The 27,188-nt window shown below is 35.3% G+C and overlaps 3 protein-coding genes across 3 annotated transcripts; all 3 read right to left on the reverse strand.

Annotated features, from left to right (window-relative positions):
* Positions 1–1,208: 1,208 nt before the first annotated feature.
* Positions 1,209–2,151, reverse strand: LOC110289586 (olfactory receptor 4C15-like). The gene has a single exon (XM_021155868.1). It carries the CDS (start codon positions 2,145–2,147, stop codon positions 1,209–1,211), a length of 939 nt encoding a protein of 312 aa, XP_021011527.1. The 5' UTR covers positions 2,148–2,151.
* Positions 2,152–13,543: 11,392 nt separating this feature from the next.
* Positions 13,544–14,482, reverse strand: LOC110289721 (olfactory receptor 4C15-like). Its single transcript, XM_021156076.1, has one exon. It carries the CDS (start codon positions 14,477–14,479, stop codon positions 13,544–13,546), a length of 936 nt encoding a protein of 311 aa, XP_021011735.1. The 5' UTR covers positions 14,480–14,482.
* A 9,960-nt stretch (positions 14,483–24,442) lies between these two features.
* On the reverse strand, positions 24,443–25,534 carry LOC110289661 (olfactory receptor 4C15-like). The gene has a single exon (XM_021155959.1). It carries the CDS (start codon positions 25,441–25,443, stop codon positions 24,529–24,531), a length of 915 nt encoding a protein of 304 aa, XP_021011618.1. The 5' UTR covers positions 25,444–25,534; the 3' UTR covers positions 24,443–24,528.
* Between the last annotated feature and the right edge of the window lie 1,654 nt (positions 25,535–27,188).

A 27,188-nucleotide genomic window follows, 5' to 3' on the forward strand; every position in this document is an offset into this window, starting at 1 on the left:
TTCCACACTGATACTATAAATCAACTGGTGTTGTCATTGTTCAAGGTCTTTTAGTCAACCCTATGGCTATTACATGGCTGTACCTACCAGTCATGCTAAGAATACAAAATTTAGCAGCAAGTGTTCTGGTTTTCTGACTTTTTAAATCTTTCTGTACACTTTTATAGTGTATTTAATATATTTTTGGCTTGTTTGCTTTTGTACTTATGCATAAATATTCTCTGTCCTTCTCCCTGTCTGTCTGTCGTCTCATTCCTGTCTCTGTCTCTCTCTCTCTCATTGTGTGTGTGTGTGTGTGTGTGTGTGTGTGTGTGTGTGTGTTTGTGTGTGTTGCGGGAAATATTAAATAAAAGACCAGCAGGCTTCCTATATTATCACCAGCAACCAGCTGTTCCCATTGGATTCAGCTGGGTGAACTCAACTTGGCTGTTTTTTGGACTAGAGATTCCCGAGTCCCTGGGCATACCACTGTAACCAGCCCCACACAATGACCTTCCACCCTGTGGTCAGCTGCCAAATCACCCATCAACCCAGTAGAAACAAATCTCTTGAAACTTATAATTAACCAATCAGATTTATGTATCAATAAATTCTTAATTTACAAGATGCCAATACAATAATTTCAGAACCAATTGGTAATAATAAAAGCTCTATCCCAATTATTTTAACCTTATGATATCATAACTGTGGCTGCCTAAAGCCAAGCTGTTTCACATCTGCCTCCATCTTGGCTTTCCCTTTTTTCCTGAGAATTCTCTACAACTCTGAGCTTCGCCTCCCTCACTGGCCAATCACAGGCCTCTTGCTGCTCTAAGGTAATTAGACAGGGAAAATCCTGCAACATGTGTGTGTGTGTGTGTGTGTTGTGCACGCGCGCTCGCGTGTGCACAATAAATACACTAGCAGTGTCCTTTAGTTTTCATGCACACCAACAAAAGGTTATTGAATATCTTCATCTGTGTCACATTGTGTTAGTTTCTAGAGACAAGGTCTGTGGATGGACCCAGAACTTGCTAGATCTCTGATAGATTACTTGGCCAATGTTCAACTGCATTTCACCTGTCTCAGAAATACCAGCACTAGGTTAAAAGGACACTGCCAAACTTGACTATATACATAGGCAAAGGGGATGCAGAGAAATTTCTTATAGTTACACAATGCTGACTCTGTTTCTTCCACAGAACTATCTTACTAGCCTAAGGCATTAGTTATTTTAATATGTCAGGAGCCACTAATAAACTTCTCCACATTTTCCTGATGGCATTCTTCATTTCCTTATTCCTGAAAGTGTAAACCACAGGATTGAGTAAAGGTGTCAAGACATCAGCAAATATAAATACATATTTCTCCAAAGAGAATGGAGATGTAGGTCGTGCATATATCAATATGCATGGAACGAAGAACAAAACCACAACAGTAATGTGGGACCCACAGGTAGAGAGAGCTTTACGTCTCCCTTCAGAACTGTGGGTTCTCAGAGAGAACAAGATGACAACGTAGGAAACAAGTAAAAAGGAAAAGATAATGATGCAGATAGACCCACTGTTAGCAAACACTAAAATTACAAATATGTGTGTGTCAGTGCAAGCAAGCTTCAGCAATGGGAACAAGTCACATATGAAATGATCAATAAAATTGGGTCCACAAAAAGGCAACTGCAAAGTGAAGATAATTTGTATGATGGAATGCAAAAATCCCCCGACAAAGGCTACCCCCACTAGGATGCCACAGAGCCTCCTGTTCATAATTGAAGAGTAGTGCAAGGGCTTACAAATGGCCACATAGCGGTCATAAGCCATAGCTGCTAGAATGATCACCTCCACAGCACTGAAGAAGTGGATAGAAAACACTTGCATTATGCAACATTCAAAGGAGATGGTCTTTCTCTTATAGAATAAATCTATAATCATCTTGGGTGTGACAATAGAGGAGACACATGCATCCAATAAGGACAAGAATGCCAAGAAGAAGTACATAGGGGAACCCAGCAACACAGGACTCGAAGCAATGGTCACCACAATTGTCATGTTGCCTCCAATTGTTGCAAGATAGAGCAAGAAAAATATAACAAATAGGAGCTTCTCAACTTTTGGGTTTTGTGAAAGTCCCAGGAGTATGAACTCAGTGACAATGGTCTGGTTTTGCATGATTCATTAGAAGAGAATAGAAGAAGTAAAATCTCTTAATATAAATCTGCAATAAAGAAAATGTGGTGTTTCATATAATGTGTAATACCATCTTCAACAAAAAGGTCCTTTATTTGGCAGAATTATCTTCACTGACGTTTATTACCCTTGAAACAGAATATTAAAATATTTTAAAGGGCAGATTTCCATATCAGGTCAAAGAAACACAAATTATTTAATACTTTATAACATTTCAAATATCATAGCAGAACCTCTCTGTATGTGCTAGAAAATAAGAAAAATTTATCTTTGAAGGCTCAAGTTTCATAATTCTCAAGGGAATTTTTGAAAAGCAACATTGAAAGGCATTTTAAATCATATACCTGTTATACAAAATGTCATAATTTATTAATTGTGTCTCTCATCAACATTTAATGAGGCAATGCCAGAGAATATGCAAAAACTAAAAAGAGCAGAGAATCTTATCTACCAAAGGAAGAAGAAACAAAAGCACAGAAAAATGAGACTGATTTTAACTGTTTTTCAAACTATGAAGTAGAATAGAACTTAAAATCAACTAATCTAAACTTCAATAAAGAAAAAGTGATGTGGAAAAAAGTTTGCTATTACACATGTTACAACTATTAAAGAGTTAAAATTTTACTTATATTTCATTGCATTAAAAAATTATGTTGTAGGTCTGGGGAGATGGCTCTGCAATTAAGAGCACAGACTGTTCTTCCAGAGGTCATGAGTTCAAATCCCAGCAGGTGAGCATGCTGGCTCACAACCATCTGTAATGAGATCTGATGCCCTTTTCTTGTGTGTCTGAAGACAGCTACAAAGTACTCATATATAATAAATGAATAAATCTTTAAAAGAAAAAAGAAAAAAATTATGTTGTCATGACACCTAAGTGAAACTAAAGATAATAAAGTTAGTAACTGCTCAGTATGGAGTCCTAGTGAATAATATGTGGCATTGTTAGGGTTTTTAATGAAAAAAATATGAATAGAAGTGGAAAGTATAAACAACAAATGATGTTTAACACACATTTTGTTCTGTTTTGTGTTGTTCTGTTTTGTTTTTTTCAGTGAGAACTTCAGTTGGTCTTTTTGTAGTCTTAATCTCTCTCCTTTAAACCTTCTTCCTTTGCTCATGTGTGAACAAGGCATATTGACAATGGCAACAGAGCAAAGATGGACCAATCAGCAAGATAGGAAAATTACTAAAAACTATATAGCTTACATGAAAAAGTAATTCACTTTTCTCATTTAAGGAATTCAATTTTAACACCACCATGAATAACCACTTGACTATAATTTAGATTCTTGAGACTTAGTTATTTGTCAATTTTGAAAACTTGTGTGGTAGTGTAGAAGTGCTTGAAGAGAATACTTCGAGCATTTGGCGCTATTCCAGAAGACCTAGGTCACTTCCCTGCATACACATGTTAGCTTACATGCAAGGAGAACCATTATCCTCTTCTGAACTGTGTCTACCAAGCAGGGACCAGTACATATGCATGCACACAAACATTTAAAATAAAAATAAAAAACTAATTTATTTAAAATAAGTAAAATGTAACCCTGTCTTGTAAATACCATTCTGAGAAAAATGGCTAGTGATTTATATGAATTTAATATAAAACATATTCATTTTGTACACAAGGTTTATGAGAACTCAAGCAGAATTGGCAAAGGACTGCACAAAATACAAAGTTATAGGTCACAGTATACTTGCTTACAAAAGTTGCAATGAAACTCCAGAGGGATTAAGTGTGGCCTCACAGCTCGGGGTTGAGAGAAAGACGAAAGGAGGACTTGAAGAAAGAAAAAGAGAAGAAATGGTATAAATATATTTTTAAATTTTTTTCAAAGATATAACTAAACCAAGAAAAGAAATACGAAATACAAGGGGAGGGTATAAAAACCTTACTTTAAATTCCTTAGACTTGTGCTGAAATCCAGACACTCTCTTTTTACTGTGCCATGAATTATGTTACATAAAGTTCCACAAATTCTATACATCTCAGTTTTAGTATCTGTAAATTCTCCTAGTAGGAAGGAGTATCAATAGGGCTTACAGGGAAGCACAGTTGCTTCAGGTAGCCTTCCTGCAGAGAGCACCAACTACAGTAGGAGATTGTAAGGAAAATAAACTCTATGTTCATCCAAAAATTAGTAATTCTTAGTTTCTATCATGTCCTATTTAAGATAATCACTAGTAGCAAACAAAATAATCCCATCATATTTCGAATCCATAAGTTTCTAAAATTTGTCTTAAAATATCCACCAGAGTACATATACAGGGTCACATATTACTATTAAAAGTTATAGGTTATAAATCATTTAGAAAATAATTGCTCTATAACAAGCACTATTCTGAATTGAAGCCTTTAACACTAAGAGAATATTGATTGGAAACTAAGCTCCATATAAATAAAAACTCTTGTTTAGATTAGGCAAGTATATCTCTGTTCTGTTCATAATTTTGACAACCAAAAGCTGTGTAGTAGAATCTTGTTCATCCATATGAGGGGTATAATAAATTTTCCTGTTCAATCTTGTTAATAAATATTTAGATAAAAACAGGAAGTGCTGAGGACAGAGAATATGATCATTACTACATATGTCAATTATATTTACCTCCACCACAATACTAGTGCTCAGAGAAAAATATGGAAGAGAATGGGGGAAATATAATAGCTGGGGTATGGGAAGGGACACCCTAAAATACCCTCTGGACTAGATGCAGCTATTAACTTCTTGAACTCAAAGTAGCTGCAATTGTCTGCAAAAGATTAAGAAAATCTTAAATCCTAGCATGAATGGGGAAGATAATTTCCACACCTAATGCTGGAGGTATTCACATTTAATGTTTACTAGGGGTAGGCAACCCTAGGATTTATTCAGTGGTTGGTTCCCCATGTTCCAGTGTGTAAGACTGGGAATCTTACATCTGGGAAATATTAATGGTATAGTGAGTTATCAAAAAATATGAGAATCATGTTGTGAGAATGTGTTGAATTTGACTTGGGAGGGTTACAAGAGGGGAATGAAGGTAGATAGTATCTTGTTTAGTTGTAGAGATGAATCAATATTTTAAATATACAGAAAAACTGAAAGAATACTAAAATTAGGCCAAATATAATGGTAGTTAGAAAGAAAATTGAATTACTCAATTCTCAAGTAGGCAAAAACAACAACAAAACAACAAAACAAAACAGTTTCAGTGTAATATAAATTTGTCACAGAAAAATAACAAACTGCCAGTTTTGAGTTTTGGCTCAATGAAAGATAAATTGATAGTTCTTTGCCTTGGTGGAAAATTGAGATAGTCTAGTGTAGACACAGCTGCGCTCAAACTCACCTTTTAGCTTGGGGTAGCTTTAAATTTCTTATACTCTCTCCTCCATCTTCAAATGCTACTTTTAAAACATTGTGGAATTACACTCAGACAAATTCATAATTTTATATCAAGATATCCTGCAAACTATAAATTACAAGGAACATATGAGTATTGATTTCAGCATTATTTTAAACAACACCAACATATAGTGATATAAAAACTGAATTACTCAAAGGACAAGTGTATTTTCAAAATTATATCATTTATACTAGAATTGGTTCACTCCAATAATCTTTTAGAAAACATATCAGGAATTGTCTCCAAACAACAAATCTGTTTATACTTCTTGTACCATTAAACTCAGTCTTTAATTAAATGAAATGAGGATACAGTGTCAGACTGGATAGCGAAATTCCTAAAACTCTTGTAACAGGGATGATTGGTAAATAACAAAATTACAACTCACCATCACATCACACTACTTATAAAGTACAATTAAAGTGAAGATCTCAACTGTGAATCATTTTCAGTGTAAGTTTAGGCATTACTATGGTGACCTACCAGAAGAGGTAGGACCACCATTTTGCCTAAGGAGGGGTGAATCAGCCCAGCTTGGAAATGGAGCTGGCAGAAACTCCAGTGCTGATCATAGTGAGTTAAGTCAGAAATTCAAAGAAATTACATGCTTGTTTAGTGATATTGTTACTATATTTTATGAAGTAGATGTGAATTATAAAATTATATACATTTTGTAATACTTTCATTAAATATGATGTCCTGATTATAAAATAAATTAAAGTACTATTTTATAACTAAAAACATCACTGAAAATGTACATTTATGATTCTTACCATATAGTAGTATGTTGAAATATCTAGAGATGTCCAGTTCTCATTCTTGGTGAAGAATAGTCTCTTCAGTGGTGACCGAAAGGCGATATCTGTAGCCAATTATTTCTGACAGTCTCGCAGATGCACGAGTGAAGGTTGAGAATGTTCCCAATGTTCCTCTCTTACAATCTTCATCACATTATAAGGATAAAGGAAAAATAACAGGGCAGGACCTCTCCTTAATTGTTAGTGGAACTTAATATGATTTTCCTGAGAGGATCTACCTCTGAACCTCTGAGACTTCTCCTGAACTCCCACATGGTTTGAACAATTTCTTGCCCTTGAGTTGCTGAGATAGAATACTTTATACTTTTTCAATAATTAGAATGTTCACAATTTTATTACTTCCAAAATCTGCTTTAAAAAATACTTTGGGAGGCTCTATTGATAATCCTTTTATAATATCATGTCAAGGAACTGACAGTTAATAAATGGATGGGATATTGTGTAACTTTGTAGAATTTAAGTGAAATTGCTGATTACTAATGTAACAGATGAGTTTTGTCATAAAGAGTCTATCAATTACTCTTTAAGAATAATATGAAGTTTTCTGGAATAATATTACCAATGAGACTATGCAGTAATACCAGTGTTTTTATTTCTGTTTTTTCTTATTTAGATATTTTATTTATTTACATTTCAAATATTATGCCTTTTCCAGGTTTCCCCTCAGCAAACTGCCAACCCATACACCCTCACATTGCTTCTATGATGGTGCTCACCTACCTACCCACCCACAACCACCTCACTGCCCTGACATTCCCCTACATTGGAGAATCCAGCTTTCACAGAACTAAAGGCCTCTCTTCCCACTGATGGCAGCTAAGGCCATCCTCTGCTACATATGCAGGTGGAGTGATGGGACCCTCCACATGTACTCTTTGATTGGTGGTTTAGTCCCTGGGAACTCTGTGGGATCTGGTTGATTGATAGTGTTGTTTTTCCTATGGGGTTGCAAAACCTTTCAGCTCATTCAGTCCTTTTCATGATTCCTCCATTGAGGTCCCCATGATCAGTCCAATGATTGGCTTTGAACATCCACATCTGTATTTGTCAGACTCTGGCCCAGTCTCTCCAGAGACAGCTATATCAGGTTCTTGATAGCAATTACTTCTTGGCATCAGCAATAGTGATTGGGTTTGGTAATTTTATATGAGATGGATCCCCATATGGGGCAGTCTCTGGATGACATTTCCTTGAGTCTGGTCCACACTTTGCCCCTGTATTTCCTTTAGAAAGGAGCAATTCTGTGCTAAAAAAATTGTAGATGAGTGGGTGACCCCATCCCTCAACTGGAGGCCTTGCCTAACCTCAGGATATGGTCTCTACATGTTCTCCCACCCTTTTGTTGTGCATTTCAGGTAATGTCATCCCCTTTGAGTTCTGGGAGCTTCTTACTCCCATGGTATCTGGGACTTGCTGGTGCCTAGCCACAGTTCCCATTGCTCATTGCTACACACCTCTCTGATCAATTTCCTGACCCTGTGTATATCACCTGTTTCCTCCCATATCTGATCCTTCCCTGCTTTTTACCTCTCTACAACCTCTATTTCTCCTAATTCCCTCCCACTGTCTACCTCTTGTGAGTATTTTGCTTCTTCTTCTAAGAAGGACTAAAGCATCCATACTTTGGTCTTCCTTCTTCTTGAGCTTCATATAAGTCTATGAGTTGTATCATGGGTATTCCTACTTTTTGCCTAATATACATTTATCAGTGATTACATACCATGTGTGTGCTTTTGTGACTAGGTTACTTCACTCAGGATGATATTTTCTAGATCCATCCATTTGCCTGCAAATTTCATGAATTCATTGTTTTTTAATTGCTGAGTAGTACTCCATTGTGTAAATGTACCACATTTTCTGTATCTATTCTTTTGAAGAACATCTGGTTTCTTTCAATCTTCTGGCTATCACAAATAAGGCTCCTATAAACATAGTGGAGCATATGTTCTTATTACATGTTGGAGCATATTCTGGCTATATACCCTGGAGTGATATATCTGGGTCTTCAGGTAGTATTATGGCCAATTTTCTGAGGAACTGCCAGACTGATTTCCAGAGTGGTTGTATGCCATGCACTCTGGTCAAGTCCGCTTGACAGGCCGTGAAGCCTAAAAGCCACTCATGAGGCAGAGAGTTTCAAGGAAGCTCAGCTCCTGGAGTTTTGGCGTTCTCATACTCACACTCTATTCCCGTGTTAGTCTGATGTATGGATATACAAGCTCTCCTTTAATATTTTATTATAAATGCCCTTTAAGATTAAATTCTGTTATAGTTAGTTTCCCCAGTGTTCCAAGATCCCAGAAGCCACTGAGCTTAGAATCCTGTGAGAAGGCAGTAAGGAAGTTAACCTATTCAGCAACTAATTAAGCATTACAATAGACAGAGTCAGTGGCTCAACTGGTCTGCAGAAAAGCCAGGGAATCTCACTGAGATAGAAATCTTCAGTACAGGCTACATTGCATATTAAAAACAAGTTGGTATATTCTCCTGACAAATGGAGATTCTCCAGATACTTAAAAGTTACACTCATATAAGAATTTAGCAAGGCCTAGGAAATTAGGGGGGTTGTGATATTGCATTATTCTTGAGGCCTGCCAAGAGCAGAACCCCCTCATGCTAGCCTTCACAAGGTTCAAAGGTATAACACTAGAGTGTGAAATCTTTGCCTGGCACTAAGCTGGCCCTAGGCAGGACTGCTTTATCTTTACTGTAAACATTTACCTGGTTACTGTAAATCCTTTTAAAGTCATTCCTTTGTTTTGTACCTGGTAACTTCAATGTACCTTGCCTGCTGTGACTTCCAACCTTTGTATTTTCTGTACTATAAAAAGTTTGATGCTCAACCTGACAAATACATATTCTACACAATCTCTCCTGTGTGCATCTGTCTGTCATCTCATCCAACGTGTTGCCCACCTGCGACTAGAGACCTGTTCCAGGAGACATAGGGATCGAGAGGGTCTGCGGCAGTTGTATCAGCCTACAATCCCACCAACAATGGAGGAGTGTTCCTCTTTCTCCACATCCTTGCCAGTATCTGCTATCACCTGAGTTTTTTTATCTTAGCCATTCTGACTTTTGTGAGGTAGAATCTCAGGGTCATTTTGATTTGCATTCCCCAGATGACTAAGGATGTTGAGCATTTCTTTAAGTACTTCTCAGTTATTCTATATTTCTCAGTTGAGAATTCTTTGTTTAGATCTATAACTCATTTTTAATGGGGTTATTTGGTTCCCTTGACTCTAACTTCTTGTCAAAATAAACTTGGGGAAGTTGTAGCTTATTTGGCTTCCACATCCATGTTATTGTCTATCATTGAAGGATGTTGGGACAAGTATTTATGGTGAAATATGAAATCAGGAAGTGAAGCAGACACCATGGAGGAACGTTGTTACAGAAATGTACACTTGGATTTCTCAATTTACTTTCTTATTAATCTCAATACCACCTGCTCACAAATTGTACTAACTTGATGATTGACCCTTCTATACCAACTATAAACAAAGAGGAGCTCACCACAGGCTGGCCTACAGCCTATTATGATGGGTGTACTTTCTAAGTTAATGTTTTCTCTGTTCATATGACTCTATCTTTTGTCCAGCTGACAAAAAACAAAGAAATACACAAAATTAATCAAATAAGACCTAATGTCACTTAAATTTTTTTGAAAGTATATTTCACTTCTTTAGTAATATTTATTCTGACACATAATTTTAGGCTATTTTGATAATATGCAGTCCCTGATTTCTTTATTTGTAAGTTTGTTGTTTATGTACAGAAAAGTTACTGATCTTTTTGTGTGTCTGTGTTGTGTTCCACTACTTTGATGAGAGTTTTTATTAAGGGAAGAAAAATTCTGGTTAATTTATGTTTTTGTTTTATTGTTGTGTATGTGTCAAATAATATCATCTGGAAATAAGAATAGAATGTCTGGTGATATTTATTTCCTGAAAGTATCAAACAGGTTCAAAGGAGGCTTAATCAAATCAATTCCCATAAGTGTTATAAAAGAGTGTTTATATACTGTGATAACATATGCATGCAGCTTTGGTAATCTTCTGGATCATCTGGAGTAGATAAACTTAAGGTTTAACTGTAAAATTCTGTTAAAGTTTTTAATAAAAATATGATTCATTTACACAATGGAATACTACTCAGCTATTGAGAACAAGGACATCCTGAGTTTTGCAGGCAAATGGATGGATCTGGAAAATATCATCCTGAGTGAGGTAACTCAGACACAAAAAGGCACGCTTGGTATGTACTTCCTAATAAGTGGATATTAGCCAAAAAAATATCTCTAGAATACCCATGATACAGCCCACAGAACTCAAAGACGTCAACAAGTTGAAGGGCCCAATGAGGATGCCTCAGTCCCACTTGGGAGGGAAGAAGAAAGCAATCACAAAGCAGGTGGGAGGGAAGAACCTGGGAGGGAAATGGAAGGAGGGGGTTTAGGGAAGAGGGGAACATGATCTGGTATTGGTTGGGAGGAAAGGACTGAAATCCCTTGTGCCAGTAGAAAGAATGGCAACCTCAGGAGAGAGAAGGATGGCAGAACCCTCTCAAATATACCAGAGAACTGGGAAGTGAGAGTCTCTCATGACTCCAAGGGAGGGACCTTAGATGAAATGCCCTACAGTGTGGAGAGGAAACTTGTAGAGCCTACTTCCAACAGAAAGACAGGGCATCAAGTGAGGGATAGGGTTGCCATCCCACAGTCAAAACTCTGACCCATAATTGTTCCTTTCTGAAAGAACTTCAGGAATGGAAATGAAGAGGAGCCTGAGGAAAAGAATGTCCAGCGACAGGCCCAAAGTGGAATCCAGCACAAGAGTAGACTCCAAGACCTGACACTATTATAGAGGCTATGGAGCACTCACAAAAAGGGACCTATCATGACTGCCCTCTGAAAGGCCCAGCAAGCAGCTGAAAGAGTCTGATGCAGATTTTTGCAACCAATCAATGGACAGAAGTTGCTGAATCCTGTGAGTGAATTAGGAAAAAGCTGAAAGAAGTTGAGGAGAAAAGCGATCCTGTAGGAGAACCTGCGGTCTCAATTAACCTGGACCCCCGATATCTCTCAGACAACAAACCACCAACCAATCAGAATATACTAGCTGATATGAGGCCCCCAACACATATGCAGCAGAGGACTGCTGGGTCTGTGTTCAGTCAGAGAAGATACACCTTACACTGAAGAGACTGGAGGCCCCAGGGAGTTTAGAGGTCTGGTAGGCTGGGGGTTGGAGAGGGACATCCTCCTGGAGACAAGGGTGCAAGCAGTTGGAGGGTGGACTTGGGTGGGAATAAAATCTGGAGTATAAATAAATAAGTAATAAGTAAATAAATAAGTAAATGAGTAAATATAAGATTAAATTTTTAAAAAGACACTTATCTCTTTCCAATACCACATTTTCTCTGCTTTTGAGTGTACACAGAAATTTCCTTTGTCTCAGGAACCAGACACAGAGGAGACTGGCTCAGATTTGGAACTGAAATATGTACAACACATGAGTCAGAACTAAGAACAGACAGATAGGATATGCACAACAGACAGCAGACACACCAGTCACCACAAACTACAGACAGGCAGAAAAACATGGAGAGACATAAATAATTAAATTATGGGCTCACTTTTTATCATACTAACGCAAGAACAAGTTTATGTTTCTGCTTTGTAATGTGACATCTAAAGATTTTGCTATTTCCTCTGTGATTTCTGTATTATTTTTTCCCAATGGAAAGTCTCATGTGTCTTCTATAGTTCCATGTATATTGTCTCTGACAATTAACATCAATTAGAAACAAACACTATTAATGTTCAGCATTTTTAATCATAAAATTCAGTTGCTGGCTAGAATTGTTGATTCTGAGTAGAAGGTGATTAACACTAAGTTAATTTCCCATAAATTCCTCTTGATAATGAACAGAAACATAACCACAATATAAATATTCTCCATTGATAAGTATATATATATACATATATATAATTATTATTTGTACATACAAAGTTATGAATATTATAATCACATAATAAATTGAAATTAATTGACATTTTGGAAACTACTTTTAAATCTGCTTATTCTGGCTTCTATTACTTTCCTGTAAAGAGTTGGGTACATGTGCTCATTATGTCATTATCTGTGCCCTGTTTTGACTAGAAAACTACTGTCTGCAAGCATTTTTTGTTGTGGCTGAAAAGGAAGATTACGTGGATATTTCTGTATGTAATCAAGTCCCAGAGCTCATTGGAGTAGGATAGTCACACTGTCCAAGAGAAATTCCAGATGGTCTAGCATATTTTATCTGTCATGAAATTGATGAAGCACTCATGTTTTCTAGCAGACAAGAATGGGATCACCTTAAAATGAAGCCAGATGATGCAGAAACACCTAAATGTCAGGTCAGGGTTTCTCCCTCTGCATTTATAAGTTATAAGGGCTCAATGTGTCATGTAGAAACCTGTTTTCTCTTGGAAAAACTTTAATATTTTTCTTATAAAATATACACTTATTTTGTCATCCAATTTTTAAAGTAAAACATAGAGTTAATACAAAGAATTCAAAGAATTAGAGCATTTCAAATATACAATGAAATAAATAAGGTAAAATTGAACTCCCTTTAATTTTATATAACAATGATGAGTAGCCAAGCCAGAGTGAAACTATGAACCCAGAAATATAGCCAACATCCCGCTATTAAGGTGCTCTCTATCAAATTTTTTAATATTATCATAAAAGCACTGCGTTATTTTCTCAATAAAATACTAGGCTCTTTAGATTTAGAGGTATATTTTTGTGTGCTAAGTTTGGTGTGTGTGTGTGTGTGTGTGTGTGTGTGTTTATTTCTGTTTTACATGTTGGTACACATGGTGCTTGTATCTGGGAAAATGCATACAAAACCAAAAAAGTTACTGAATGCGAGCATTTGTAGCCTTCTCTCTTATTTTCTTAAGCAACACTTGATTAAAAATTGAACTCATTGTTTTTCAAATATTAAATAGATGAAGTAAAACACTGGAATCTTCAAATCTCTTATCCAATAGAGCAAAGTGGGCTTTCATACTTATATTCTGACATGTTATGAAAAATGAAACTCATCTACACATTTTGACCTAGCAAGTATCTTTATCCATTGATGGATTTCCCAAATGGTATAAAAGATATACTAATATCTAACAAAAATCACTATTAGCCTCTTCCACATTTTTCTGATGGCATTTATCATTTCCTTATTCCTGAAAGTGTAAACCATAGGATTTAGCAATGGTGTCAGGACATTGACAAATATAAGGGTGTCCTTCTCATAGGAGAATGCAGATGTATCCCGTGCATATATTAATATGCATGGAACAAGGAACAAAACCACAACAGTAACGTGGGCTCCACAGGTAGAAAGAGCTTTCCTTCGTCCTTCAGAACTGTGGGCTCTCAGAGAGAACAAAATGATACCATAGGAAACAAGCAACAAGGAGAAGATAATGATGCAAATTGCACCACTGTTTGCAAACACCAAAAGAACAAATATATGAGTGTCCGTGCAGGCCAGCTTCAGCAATGGAAACAAGTCACACATATAATGATCAATAACATTGGGTCCACATAAAGGCAGCTGCAATGTGAATATAACTTGTACAATAGCGTGCAAAAAGCCCCCTGCCCAGGATATTGCTACTAAAATGCTACAGAGCCTCCGGGTAAGGATGGAAGAATAGTGCAAGGGTTTGCAAATAGCCACGTAACGGTCATAGGCCATGGCTGCTAGGACAATCATCTCTGCTCCTGAGAAGAAATGGACTGAAAACAGTTGTGTCATGCAACAGCCAAAGGAGATGGTCTTCTTCTCATGTAAGAAGTCTACAACCATCTTGGGTGTAACAGTAGAAGATACACAAGCATCCAGGAAGGACAGGAATGCCAAGAAGAAGTACATGGGAGAGCTCAGCAGTGCAGGGCTGTACATGATTGTGACCACAATTATCATGTTACCCCCTACAGTTGCCATGTAGACCAATAGAAATACAACAAACAGTATTTTTTCAATTTTGGGGTTCTGAGAAAGCCCTAAGATTATGAACTCGGTAACACAACTCTGGTTTTGCATAATTCTTAAGAGGACAGTCAAAATAAACTTTCTTTACACAAAACTTTACTTATGAAAAAAGGTTTCTTATATGTTTATATTTCCATCAACAAGATAATACATCCTTATGCAAATAGATACATTTGCATTGAGGAGTCTATTGTAATTTAAAATAGAATATTAGAAAAAGTGGAGGATATACTTGAGTAACATGAATTGAGTATTAAATTATTGTTTATTTCTAATAAATCATCTTTTATATTTTGATTATTAACACATCCACCTCTATGAGTGGAATAAAATACTTTAACTTTGCATAATCACCTCTTATAAATCATCTTGGTTTTTTTGAAATGAATATTAAAAGACATTTTATAACTATAACCTTGCTGTGTATAAAAGGCCAGGGTTAATTATCCTGTAATGTCTTGTTGGAGCACTATATATTTGAACAGCACATAAAAATCCCAACTATATTTTAAATTTGTTTAAACATTAGAAACATAACCTCAAATAATTTATTTTTCATAAAGAAAAATTCTCTAGGAACTTTATAGTCTAGCATCATACATGATACATATGTTGAAAGAGTTAAAGTTTCACTTTTATTTCACTTTAAATTGTGATCACAACTTTATGAATGTAATTCTGTTTTCATCAAAATTAAGAGAAATAAAAAAAAACCTCCTTTTGAGTTTTCAATCTCCTGTTCAACAGTAAATGGCATATTTACTATTTAAATTGTCTGATGTTCAAATCCAAGTACAAGACAGAAGAAAAAAGGAATAATTAAACTTGAATTTTAAGAGATAGATGTTCCAAGAACCATGAGTCTTCCATGGAATCAACTAGATGAACACTGAGATTGTTTATCTAGGTTACAGGAGCACTAGGAGTTCTGCTTTCTAGTTCCTTCTCTGAATTAACAGAAAAGCATCTTCTTACTTTGATTCTATATGAATGAGAGATCTCGACAAAGAAAATAGTAAATGATGAAGGTTCAGAAGATGATGGACCAGATACTCACATATGAAAATTGGTGATATCACATAACTGAAAAAGAGAAATTATTTATCTAATTAATTTTACAGACATGAGATGTAATTATGTTACTTACGATTTTATGTTAATGTGTTAAGAAAGTATTTGGTAAGACAGTTGGAATCTTTATTTTAAAAATCTGTGACTAAAATAATGCAGTTGTATCAAAAAGAAAGATTGAGGTAGTCTTAAGGACATTAATTCAATTAGAACACAGACTTGTAAAGCCTACACAACTCATTTAAGATGGTGAAGGTGAATCAGTACCTACTTAAAGCTTCCACCCCTATGTCCCAGCATCTTTTGTAGAGTAACATACTTGCATAATATATAAAAAGCAACATGAACATCAAGCCAGCCACACATCCTATATCTACATTGGTGCACTGCCTTCCCATCCTAATGTTTGTTATAATTGAAATATCTGAAATGAAAGTACAGTTCAGTTGTAGTTTATGATTATATTTTAGAGCAGTCAGAAGATATGCAAATTAAACACAAGATGCAGTCTTAGTCTCAATTAAATCATGCAGTATAAAAGAGATAATAGTGAGATGCACATTACCTGAGAGCCTCCTTCCTGAGTATCAATTTTTATTACACCAAGAGTTGCTTCTTAACCTGCAAGATGAGTGCCAAACAAATCATACTCCATTATGGTGTTATGAATCACAACCATCAACATGGCAAGATATACCTAAAGCAATAAGGAGACACTCCTATTTCAGCAGTAACCAGCATTGGAATTGAACTTAAGGGCTAAATGCAATAGGAGGAAAACTATGCCCATTATTATCCAACTACCTAAGTTTAATGTAGGTATGGGTCTTAGAGGAAAGTCTTTTACCACCGCTTTACTACCTCATCCCAACCCCTAACTGAACCAAAAATTTATCCTTAAACCCATGGATAAGTTTAGATCTCACCCCATGTCAAAGAAGTTATTCTTTGTAGCAAATGGACACATTTCATTACCAGAAACTGATCAAATTACACAGACTAATTATTAGGAACCCAACCCCAACAGAAACAGCTATTACAGTTTCAACAACTAAGTTATACCTATGTTATCTCAGAAATGTGCCCAAATACTGAGTAGGACAATAATATACATGCTAATGTGGGAAAGGAATTCTCATGGGGCCCACATGTAGACAAATAACCATGGGCCAGTAATGACTGCTGAGGGACTGAGAATCACTCTTTTCCAGGGATGAGCTCCCAGATAGGTGTCCAGTAAGAAGGGTCAACCCTTACATCATTTACATACGTGCAACAATATACAGACTGAACAGGTTTTACTTTTAAATGTTTGTATTTATATATTATGTCACAATGGTATTTTTTAAAGGGCCAAAAATTTTAGAGGTTGTTAAAGAGAAGATAGGAAGAAGATGATAGCAGTTCATATGGGAGGAGTTAGCAGAAAGTGAGAGTTATTTCATTATATTTCAGTTGGAAAGTAAATAGGATTTTAAAAGGATAATAGTAAGAAATTTATTTAACTGTAAATATGATTTTTTTATTTAGATGAGGCAAACATTCTTACTTTTTCTACATTATCTTGCCAAATGAATGTACAATAAAGTTCTGTGTCAGACTCAAGTGAATCTATGTGAGACATAATATGGAGCCTCTGTTCATATGTTATCTGTGTTCATCTAATATTAGACTAAATTTAAAAAGAATTTACTTTAATGAGAGAATATCTGAGATATGGTCATAATACATTTTATGCAAGCTTGAAATTCTAAAAGGAATAGAAAATAAATTATAAGTGTCCTTAACAAAACGTCTTGATATATAATACCCATGTGCCATTTACTGACCTACCACAGGAGAAGGATTTTTTACCCATAACAGTAAATATTCTTTATGCTAGTGGTATTGGAAAAGCCATAGCTAACCTAAGATGGGAACAAGCTCATCATATCTTTGAATTTTTGATCTTGTTGGTCCACTTCCAACTTTTGGGATTATAAGCATATGTTTGTGATCACAAACAACAGAAGGCATATTCTTTATTAGCATATTCTGCAAATTGTATGTCAAAAGGAACATGAATATTGATGTCAAGATTGTTTAAAAAGTGCTCTATGCCAAAAAATGAAATGAAATATTGAATCAGTAAAAGTAAACGTCTTTTTAAAGGTAGCACTTTAAAATGAATCTCAATGACTTTAAGATCACTTTATTAATGCAGTAAATGTAGAACATATACTAGATATTTCAGAACTTTAAGTAGGTATTAATCTTTGATACCTACTTAAAGTAGGACTGATACCTACAGTCCTCAAGCCCATACTTTTATTCTAAATATTAAGTGAATTGAGAGACTTTTACTATAGAATGTAATAGACTGGGTATAATACTGAAAAGTGAGAAAAATATAAAACTATCATAAGAGCTCTACAGTTAAGATTATTACAAATAACTATAGCATGAAACTACATATAAAAACTTAAGTAAATTTCATAAAAGAAGAGGCATTTTAAAACTTTGTTAAGTATAAGTGAGACTATGAGAGGAATGTTAACAATTAATTCACTGAAATTATAAATAAATATTCAATATTTATTTATTAAATAAGTAAAATGTTATTTTCTAGTATGGAGCCTAATATTTGTGACAAATAAGCTCTTTTATTATTAAAATACTGGAAAGTAAACACTAAGATGACACTCACAAAATTTAATTCCCTCTCAATTTTTGAAAATAATGTCAGATTTTAAAACCATTCATCTAATCATCAAGAGTGGAAGTAATGAATGGATGTAACAGGGTATGTTGATTTTAGATTATTTATATTATAGTTTTTCCATTAACAACCATATATTTGACTAAACTCTTCCTTCAACTCATTGTTCTTTGGTTTCAAAGCCATATTTTCATCTAGGAAAAACTCATTTTTTTCATATTATTATCTATAAATATAGTATATAACATCTATCATATTATCCTAAAATTATTCTGTGATCTTTTCCATAGCAGCTATGCATTTTGAAATAGCTTTCATGGTAAAATACTGTACTAAGGGGTACAAAACAGAAACTGGAATCCCTGGGCCATTTTCTAAGCATATGTAATATCCTTACCTTGCTTGACCAAGTGTTACTTCTGTGAAAATTCCAAAGATACTTATCCTTTCCATTCATTCCTAACCAAGATTCTTTGTTGTTTTCATTTCTTTCTTATACAACTAAGGGTCAGCAGGAAAGAAGCTCTGGTGGAGAATGGTACCTCTGCTTCTTTAGTGTTTTGTTCATCATAGTTGTTGAACAACACATAAATAGAGAATCCAAATGTTTCCTACCTCACTGCATCTGGAATTAAAAAGGTTTCTCTGAGACATCATGAATCTATGAGACTAATTCTTAGTTCCCCAAGGTTTGTAAATTGTTGGGTCCCAGGAGATTCCATGACATAATTTTGTGCAACTTTCAACTAGTTTCAAAGGTTATAATATTTCCATATCCATCTAAAGTTATTTTGTGTGTCTGCACAATTTGGAAAGTGTTCTATATGAAAATAATTCTGTATGCTTCATTTGAAGACGAGTAGACTGCTCTGTGCATTAATGGATCTCATGTTGTGTCTCTGCACAGAGCCTAAGGGGAAAGACTTATGTCAGGAGAAATGAGTTAATTCATTGGTAAGGAAAATGTCCATTCTTTTGTTAAACACTGTAAAAACTTCTCAGGAAAGAAAAAATGTAGAAATATATGTGAGATACATAATAATTAAAATATATTTTTGCCTTAAAGAACATTTATATTTTATGTTTTTCTATTTTTCATATTTCCATACACTTGCACAGTATCTTATGGTCACATTACACTTCAGCATCTCTTCCTTCTCCACTTCCCATTCATCCTGTCCTCTTATTAATTAACAAGTCCCTGTTATATCTGTGTCCTTTTTACTGACCACTGAATTTATTCAGGGTGACTTGTATGTAGATGGATGGGACTTATTTCCAGGACCATGGGCCACCTATCTGTGGCTTCATAGATGAAGAAATTAGTATTCACTTGGCATATAACTTGAATTTACAATACTTTTCAAGGAAGATTAGGCCTTCATGCAACCATGTTAAATAACTGGTGGAATATTGCAAAACCTAAACTTAAGTTTATCATATGTTGGTGTCTACTGTTGGTTAATGGTTACAAAGTCCATTCCATCTATTTCAAATAACATATCACAGCATACTCTTTCATCATCCAGGAATAAATGGATTACAGAGTAAAGTATACTTACTTGAAAATATTGCATTTAAATGCCAGAGGTATAAAGTCCAGGCACATGAGTGGAAATGGTGGGAGAGAGCACATGAGGTGTTAGAGGGAGGAAAGGGAAAGAAAAATGAATAATTATGTTTAAATAAAATGATTTAAATTCCCCAACATCCGGAGAAGGTGGGAGAATGAAGAGAACAAGAAGAAAAAGAGGAAAATGAAATATAAGCGAAGTGGATATGAACAACTACATTTAGTTCTTTACACTTTTTCTAAGATCTGGACCCTCTTCCCTTTCTGTGTCATGAATTAGGTTGCATAATGTGGCAGAATTTATATATGTCTCAGATTTCATATCTGTCAATGGTTCTAATAAAAAGGATGAACATAATGGCTTAGTAAACATTACTATTATTTCAGGTAGCTTTCCTGTAAAGAGCACCAAGTACAGTAGGAAATTGTTTAAAAAAATTCCTTATGTTCAATTTAAAATTAGTCAAATCTTAGTTTCTATCATGTGCTATTTAATATGAATACTAATTATAAATAAAAGAGTACCACATTTTCAATAAAACACTTTCTAAAATTAGTATTAAAATAGCTAGTGGAGAGATTAACAGAGACATGTTTTATTATCATAAGGATTATGATTACAAATCATAAAAATGATTTATATGATACAAGATACACTTTAAAATAAATTTTTCAACACAGAAACGATATTACTTGAAAATTAAGGTAAATATAATAAAATTAGGGTTTTTTTAAATTAGGCAAGTGTATCAAACATTTATGTTATAATATTGACTACAGCATGTAAAGTAAACCTGTGTAGCAGAAGTAAAGGAATGCATGTAGGTCTTATGATGGAACCTTTTGTTTTGTCTGATGTGTGTTACTCTGAAACAGATCTAAATCAAAAGTGCAGAGATGAGAGACAATGTGATCAGCATCACATGGTACAGTTATGTACCCACTGGCACACACACCATTACCAATGCTCAGAGAACAACATGGAAGAGAAGGGGGACATGTAATAGCTAGGGAATGGGAAGATGCTCTAAAATATCCTCTGGACATGATAAAGCTACTACTTTCATGAAGTCACAGCAACTGTGGTTATCTGCAAAATACCTGCAAAGGATCAATGAAGAGAAAACCCTGGTAAAAATGTAGACAATCCTTTGAAGGTCCATATCACATTGAGAGGGTGTACACACTTGATATTTGATGGGGGATGAAAGAGCATTCTTTACTGAGAATCTGGTCAATAGTAAAATAGCCATACTCGAAGGGCAAGCAAGCCACACATTTGCATCTGGGCAACTGGATTAAGCTGATTGTCAAAAAAGATGGAGTTCATCATGATGGGAAGGACATTAAAAGTTGAGAATAAATAGAAAAATATGTAATTGGATACATGTGTTGTTTTGAATATACAGAAAACTATAAATGCATTACAATTAGGACAAATACAATAAAAAATAGGAAAGTATTCACTTCTTATTCTTGAGTAGATAAGAAAAAAAAAAAAAAAAAAAAAAAAAAAAAAAAAAAGCTTTTTTTTTTTTTTTTTTTTTTTTTTTTTTTTTTTTTTAGGCAAAAGAGGATATTTTTATATCTGAGGTATGAACAGAGAGCCATTGACATGAAGCATTTTTCCTTTCTTTTTTTATTAGATATTTTCTTCATTTACATTTCAAATGCTACCCTGAAAGTCCCTTACACACTCCTCCCATCCTGCTCCGCAACTCACCCACTCCCACTTCCTGGTCCTGGCATTCCCCTGTACTGGGGCATATAATCTTTGCAAGACCAAGGGCTTCTCCTCCCATTGATGGCCGAATACGCCATCCTCTGCTACATATACAACTAGAGACACAAGCTCTGGGGCGTACTGGTTAGTTCATATTGTTGTTCCTCCTATAGGTTTGCATATTCCTTCAGCTCTTCGGTACTTTCTCTAACTCCTTCATTTAGGGCCCTGTGTTCCATCTAATAGCCTGGTCACAAGTATTCCATATCTTTTTTATCAGCTTTAAGATATCGTGTTTTGAATTTCTGTTTTGATCTATTTGGACTTGAGTTTTGCACAGATGAGATGTAGAGTTCTGAGTTGATTTTTCTACACATGGCTGTTCTGTTTTCTAACATACCCCACTGAAATATATATATATTTATGTTTTCATATCAATGTCATAAAGTTTGTATTAGTATGTGTGTATAGTACAATTTGAAATCTGTGATGGTGGCAACAGGTATTATTTGCTATCATAGTATCTGAGGTTTTCTTAAGAAATTTTAAGATTATTTTTGAAAAATTATTAATAATTGTGTAAATATTTTATGGACATTGCACTGAGAATGTAATGGATAGACTGGTAAAAACCATCTTGAGTTAAGAAATCAAGTTCAGAAAAGACAAATATGCCATGCATTCTCTTTTATGTGGATATGGCTTTAAAGCATTCAGTAGTCATGTTTCAATCTGCATGCAAATAGAATTTATATAGAGAGTTATAGAGTAAGGGACTGGATGTGAGAAAAGGGTAAACTATAAAAATTATAAAATGCATAACTATGGAGATACAGGAGGGCCTGGAATGGGAGCATCACATGAACAGGGGAAGGGAAGAGGGGAGTGAACAGAAGTATATGGAGAGTAACAGCTAATACTGGGATGATTTGAGGGGATTATATAGACCTTACTACTGTAAAAGCTTCTCTTTAAATATATGCATTTGGAAAAAATTAAATGGAACTATGAAATAATAGGGGAGACAAAAATCACCCCTCTCATAATCAAGTGAAGCATACAGTTCCAGAAATGGGCTGTATCTAATGAAGTGGTTGGAGAAAGGGGCCAATGGAAACCCCCTAAACAGGTTATCACCAAGACTATTGGTTCCTTTATACAAAATAATGATAAAACTCTGCTCCTGAAGACTGTACAAAAAGAAGATGAAACCAGATGATACAGGACACCTAGAGATCAGGTTCTATAGATCAGGTTCTGTTTTAACATCTCTGTATTTCTAGGTTCTGGAGCCTCAGGATGTCACTTTATTTTTTCATGGGATGAGTTCAATATCTTTCTTCTTCCAATTTCAAATACACATTTATTTTGTCAACCAGTTTTAATTAAACAGTATAAATAGCACACATTCATGTTGGGAGCCAAAACTAAATTCTTTATAATAATCCAAGTGAACTACCAAGTCTTAAGACATAAAGTTGGACCTCCTCCCCAAGGTGACTAAGTCCAGACAAAGGTCACCAATGGACTGTTTCCAGCTGGACCTCCTCCCCAAGCTAACTAAGTCAAGATGAAGGTCACCAACAGACTGTTTCAGAATTACCACAAGATGACTACAGACCTGACTGCCGCAAACAGCATAACCACAAGATGTACTTTTAGATATCATACCTCTCCCTGTAGTCACCAATGAAAATTACCACTGCCCCCTCTCTTGCCCTTCTGTGTAAGGGTTATTTCCCCTTTAATCTTTGTGTATAAAAATTGTAAGATTTGCTGAACACAATGAGACCTTGACAAGATTCAGATTTGGCTCCGTGTTGTTTCTGTGCTTGGTCTCTGTTCCTCTCTAACCCCACTTCCCATTTGGTTTCAGGAGGAGTCCCCTTGAGACCCACGAATAACTGGACCTGCTGGACCATTCACAGTCAAATAGTTAAACCTTCTCAAATATTTAATAAATGAGAGGATGAAATTAAAATGGCTTTGATTTTCATGTAACTATGCTAAGTAGAGTTTCATTGTGAAGCTGTGAACTCAGAAACAAATTCTCACACACTCCCTCTATTGATGCCTTCTATACTGAAAGATATTACCACTTTATAAAAAGTCAAGAGAATAATAATTGCCCAATAAAATATGGAATTTTTATTCTTGTTATTATGTTTTACAGGTGTTTTGCTTGTTTGTTTGCATGTTTGTTTGTTTGTTTGTGTTGATGTGGGGAGTGAGGTGGGGTGTGTTTCTCTTGGTATGTGTGCCTGTTATAACTCATGTGAATACATGTGAAGTGTGAATAGTGTTTGTGCTTCTTAACACTCGGACAGAATCAAAAGAAGTCACACTTCTATACCCATCTATTGTGTTCTACCTTATTTTCTTAGAAAAGGTCTCCACTGAACCTTAACCACTCTGTTCATCAGCTAACTCCACAATGAAGTAAAATGCTCACATCCAAAAATCCCATATGCATCAGCACTGGATTTAAAATGTACTTCTTTGTTTAGTTATGACGTTGAAAGTTTCTTAAAAGTAAATCTCAAATTGTGATGTTGGCATAGCAAGTGCTCTTTTCCACTGAACTGGATACTGTAAAATTTATCAGAAACTACTATCAATCTATTGTAAAACTAAATTTTGAATCTTCTTTGAATTATTTCCTTCTGGTCCCTTAGTTCCCATCAAAAACAACTCTGGAACTAGTTCATTATTATTAAATGCTTAGGTCATAAGTTGAGGCTCATTCCCTGACTATTTCAAAATTATTTAACCCATTTAACTATTCTATATCTACCAGGTGCTGAGTTACCTTTCCATCAGTCCTGCCCCCTTCTTCTAGGTCCCTGCTTCCTTAAGTCCTCTTCTCCATCTGTCTCTCAACTCTTCTTTCTCAGCTCTCCCCTGGGCTGTCTTTTATCTCTTACTATTTCCCAGAATCATCTCTCTTCCTGCCAGTGTCCCAGTTCCTATTTCCTGCCTCAGTTCATTGGCCATATACTTTTTGATTTGCAGGTGATGTGTATAAGGGATCTTGTCTAAAATCTTTTCCATATTTTCCTGATTGCATTTATCATTTCCTTATTCCTGAAAGTGTAAACCATAGGATTTAGCAATGGTGTAAGGACATTGACAAATATAAGCATGTTTTTCTCAAAGGAGAATCCAGAAGTAGGTCTTGCATATATTAATATGCATGGGACAAAAAACAAAAGTACAACAGTTATATGGGACGCACAGGTGGAGAGAGCTTTACGTTGCCCTTCAGAACTCTGGGCTCTCAGAGAAAACAAGATGACACCATAGGAGACAATCAATAAGGAGAAGATTATAATGCATATAGCACCACTGTTGGCAAATATCAAAAGGACATAAATGTGTGTGTCTGTGCAGGCAAGCTTCAGTAATGGGAACAAGTCACACATGTAATGATCAATGACATTGGGTCCACATAAAGGCAGCTGCAAAGTGAAGATGATTTGTATGATAGAATGCAAGAAACCTCCTGCCCAAGATACCACAACTAAAATTCCACAGAGCCTCTGGGTCATGATGGAAGAGTAGTGAAGAGGCTTGCAAATGGCCACATAGCGGTCATAGGCCATGGATGCCAAGACAATCACTTCTGCCCCAGTGAAGAAGTGGACTGTAAACAGTTGTGTCATGCAACATTCAAAGGAGATGGTCTTCCTTTCATAGAAGCAGTCTACAATTATCTTGGGTGTAACAGTAGAAGAAGTGCATGCATCCAGGAAGGACAGAAATGCCAAGAAGAAGTACATGGGGGAGCCCAGCAGTGCAGGGCTGTAGATGATGGTCACCACAATTATCATGTTGCCCCCAATAGTTGCAATGTAGATAAACAAAAATAAAACAAATAGCATTTTCTCCACATTCAGGTTTTGTGAAAGTCCCAGGAGTATGAACTCAGTGACAAAGCTCTGGTTTTGCATGATTCATAAGACAGTAAAAATAGACTTTCTTAACATAAAATTTTCAATTATGAGAAAAAATGCTTCTTATAAATTCAATATATCACCATCAACAAGATTGTACATACCTAAGAAAATTATTTTGACTGATTAAATTATTTTATTGCAATTGAAAATAAAATGTGAAAAGGTTTTGAAGTCTATAGTTGTATAACATAAGGAATTGAAGAAAAGATGGATTATTAAATACTTAAAAGTAATCAGAATTCAAATAGTATATATAAAAATATTTAGTTATGTGACTGAAAATCAATATTCCATGTTTTAATTATCAGGTTATTTTTAAAATCTGTTGTATTTTCTTCAAGAGAAATATTAGAAAAAGTTTGAAATTATAGTCTGGATAGGAATGAAAAACCAGAATTATAAATCATGGCTATCTATTCATGGGTGAGCTATGGATGAGAAGCCTGCAATTAATTGCCAGAGCATTTCTTATATACCAATAACAGAAGAGATACAAAATGTACTTTTGGTTCCCACCAAAATCTTGGCTAGTCTTAAATTTTATTTTATAGTAGGAAGCAAATTATAACCTCAAATAGTTATTCTGCACTTCTACTTCAATTCCACTTGTGACTAGAACAATATGAAAAATACTCTATTGCCATCAAACAGACACACACAAAAAGGAAAATAAAACTCCACCAAAAAAGCCCCTGTAAAACATGCTATAAGGAAATAAACAAAGAAAAGAGCTCAGGTCTCAAGCTCTTGGTAAATACTACATGACCAAGGATATTGATACTATTTTATTTTTAAAACGTTTTAATCTAAGTTATAAGATCAAATGAAAAAGAAATTATTAACCAGTGACTCTAAAAAATACATGTTTCAAGATCCTTGATGTCTCGAAGGAAAAAATTTTTGAACAATGATTTTTTTTATTTATTGCTGCATTTATGGATATTATTTCTATTCTCCTTCTATTAACATGAAACCATCTTCTTATGATCTTTCTGTGTCAATGAGGCATCTTGAATAAGGCAAGAGTAAATGATGGATGTTCAAGTGATGGACCAAGAACTCACATTGGTGCAAAGCATATCTGCAGAAGAGAAATCATTCATTGAACTTGAATTAGTCTTGACACTTAATTATTGGCTACATAATTATGTATTATTTACTTGTTAAACAAATATTATTTAATAACAAGAAAAATAATCTTGAGGATTTATATGATATTATATAAAACATGCTCATGAACAATTTATACACTTATCTTTAAGAATATAAAAAAGGAGACTGCATTAACCAGGGAAGCAGATAACCTGGCCTGATCGGGACACAAATCCCTTCCGGTCTGCTGCAGCACCAGAGTTCCTGGCCCGGGGAGTCTCTGGACACCTGCAAGGACCCACACAGGATCCCCCATGGGATCCTAAGACCTCTGATGAGTGGAACACAACTTCTGCCAGGAGGCAGGTTCGAACACCAAATATCTGGGCACCTTCCCTGCTAGAGGAGAGCTTGCCTGCAGAGTACTCTGACCACTGAAACTAAGGAGAGAGCTAGTCTCCCATGTCTGCTGATAGAGGCTAACATAATCACCTGAGGAACAAGCTCTAACCAGAGACAACTATAACAACTAGCTCCAGAGATTACCAGATGACAAAAGGCAAATGTAAAAATCCTACTAACAGAAATCAAGACCATGCACCATCATCAGAACGCAGTACTCCCACCTCACCTAGTCCTGGGCACCC

Source organism: Mus caroli, chromosome 2, assembly GCF_900094665.2.
Source record: "Mus caroli chromosome 2, CAROLI_EIJ_v1.1, whole genome shotgun sequence".
NCBI classification, from domain to species: Eukaryota; Metazoa; Chordata; class Mammalia; order Rodentia; family Muridae; genus Mus; species Mus caroli.

Bases quoted from the DNA above. Each gene is read 5' to 3' on its own strand.
- LOC110289586 (XM_021155868.1), bottom strand. From the start codon at position 2,147: ATGCAAAACCAGACCATTGTCACTGAGTTCATACTCCTGGGACTTTCA.
- LOC110289721 (XM_021156076.1), bottom strand. From the start codon at position 14,479: ATGCAAAACCAGAGTTGTGTTACCGAGTTCATAATCTTAGGGCTTTCT.
- LOC110289661 (XM_021155959.1), bottom strand. From the start codon at position 25,443: ATGCAAAACCAGAGCTTTGTCACTGAGTTCATACTCCTGGGACTTTCA.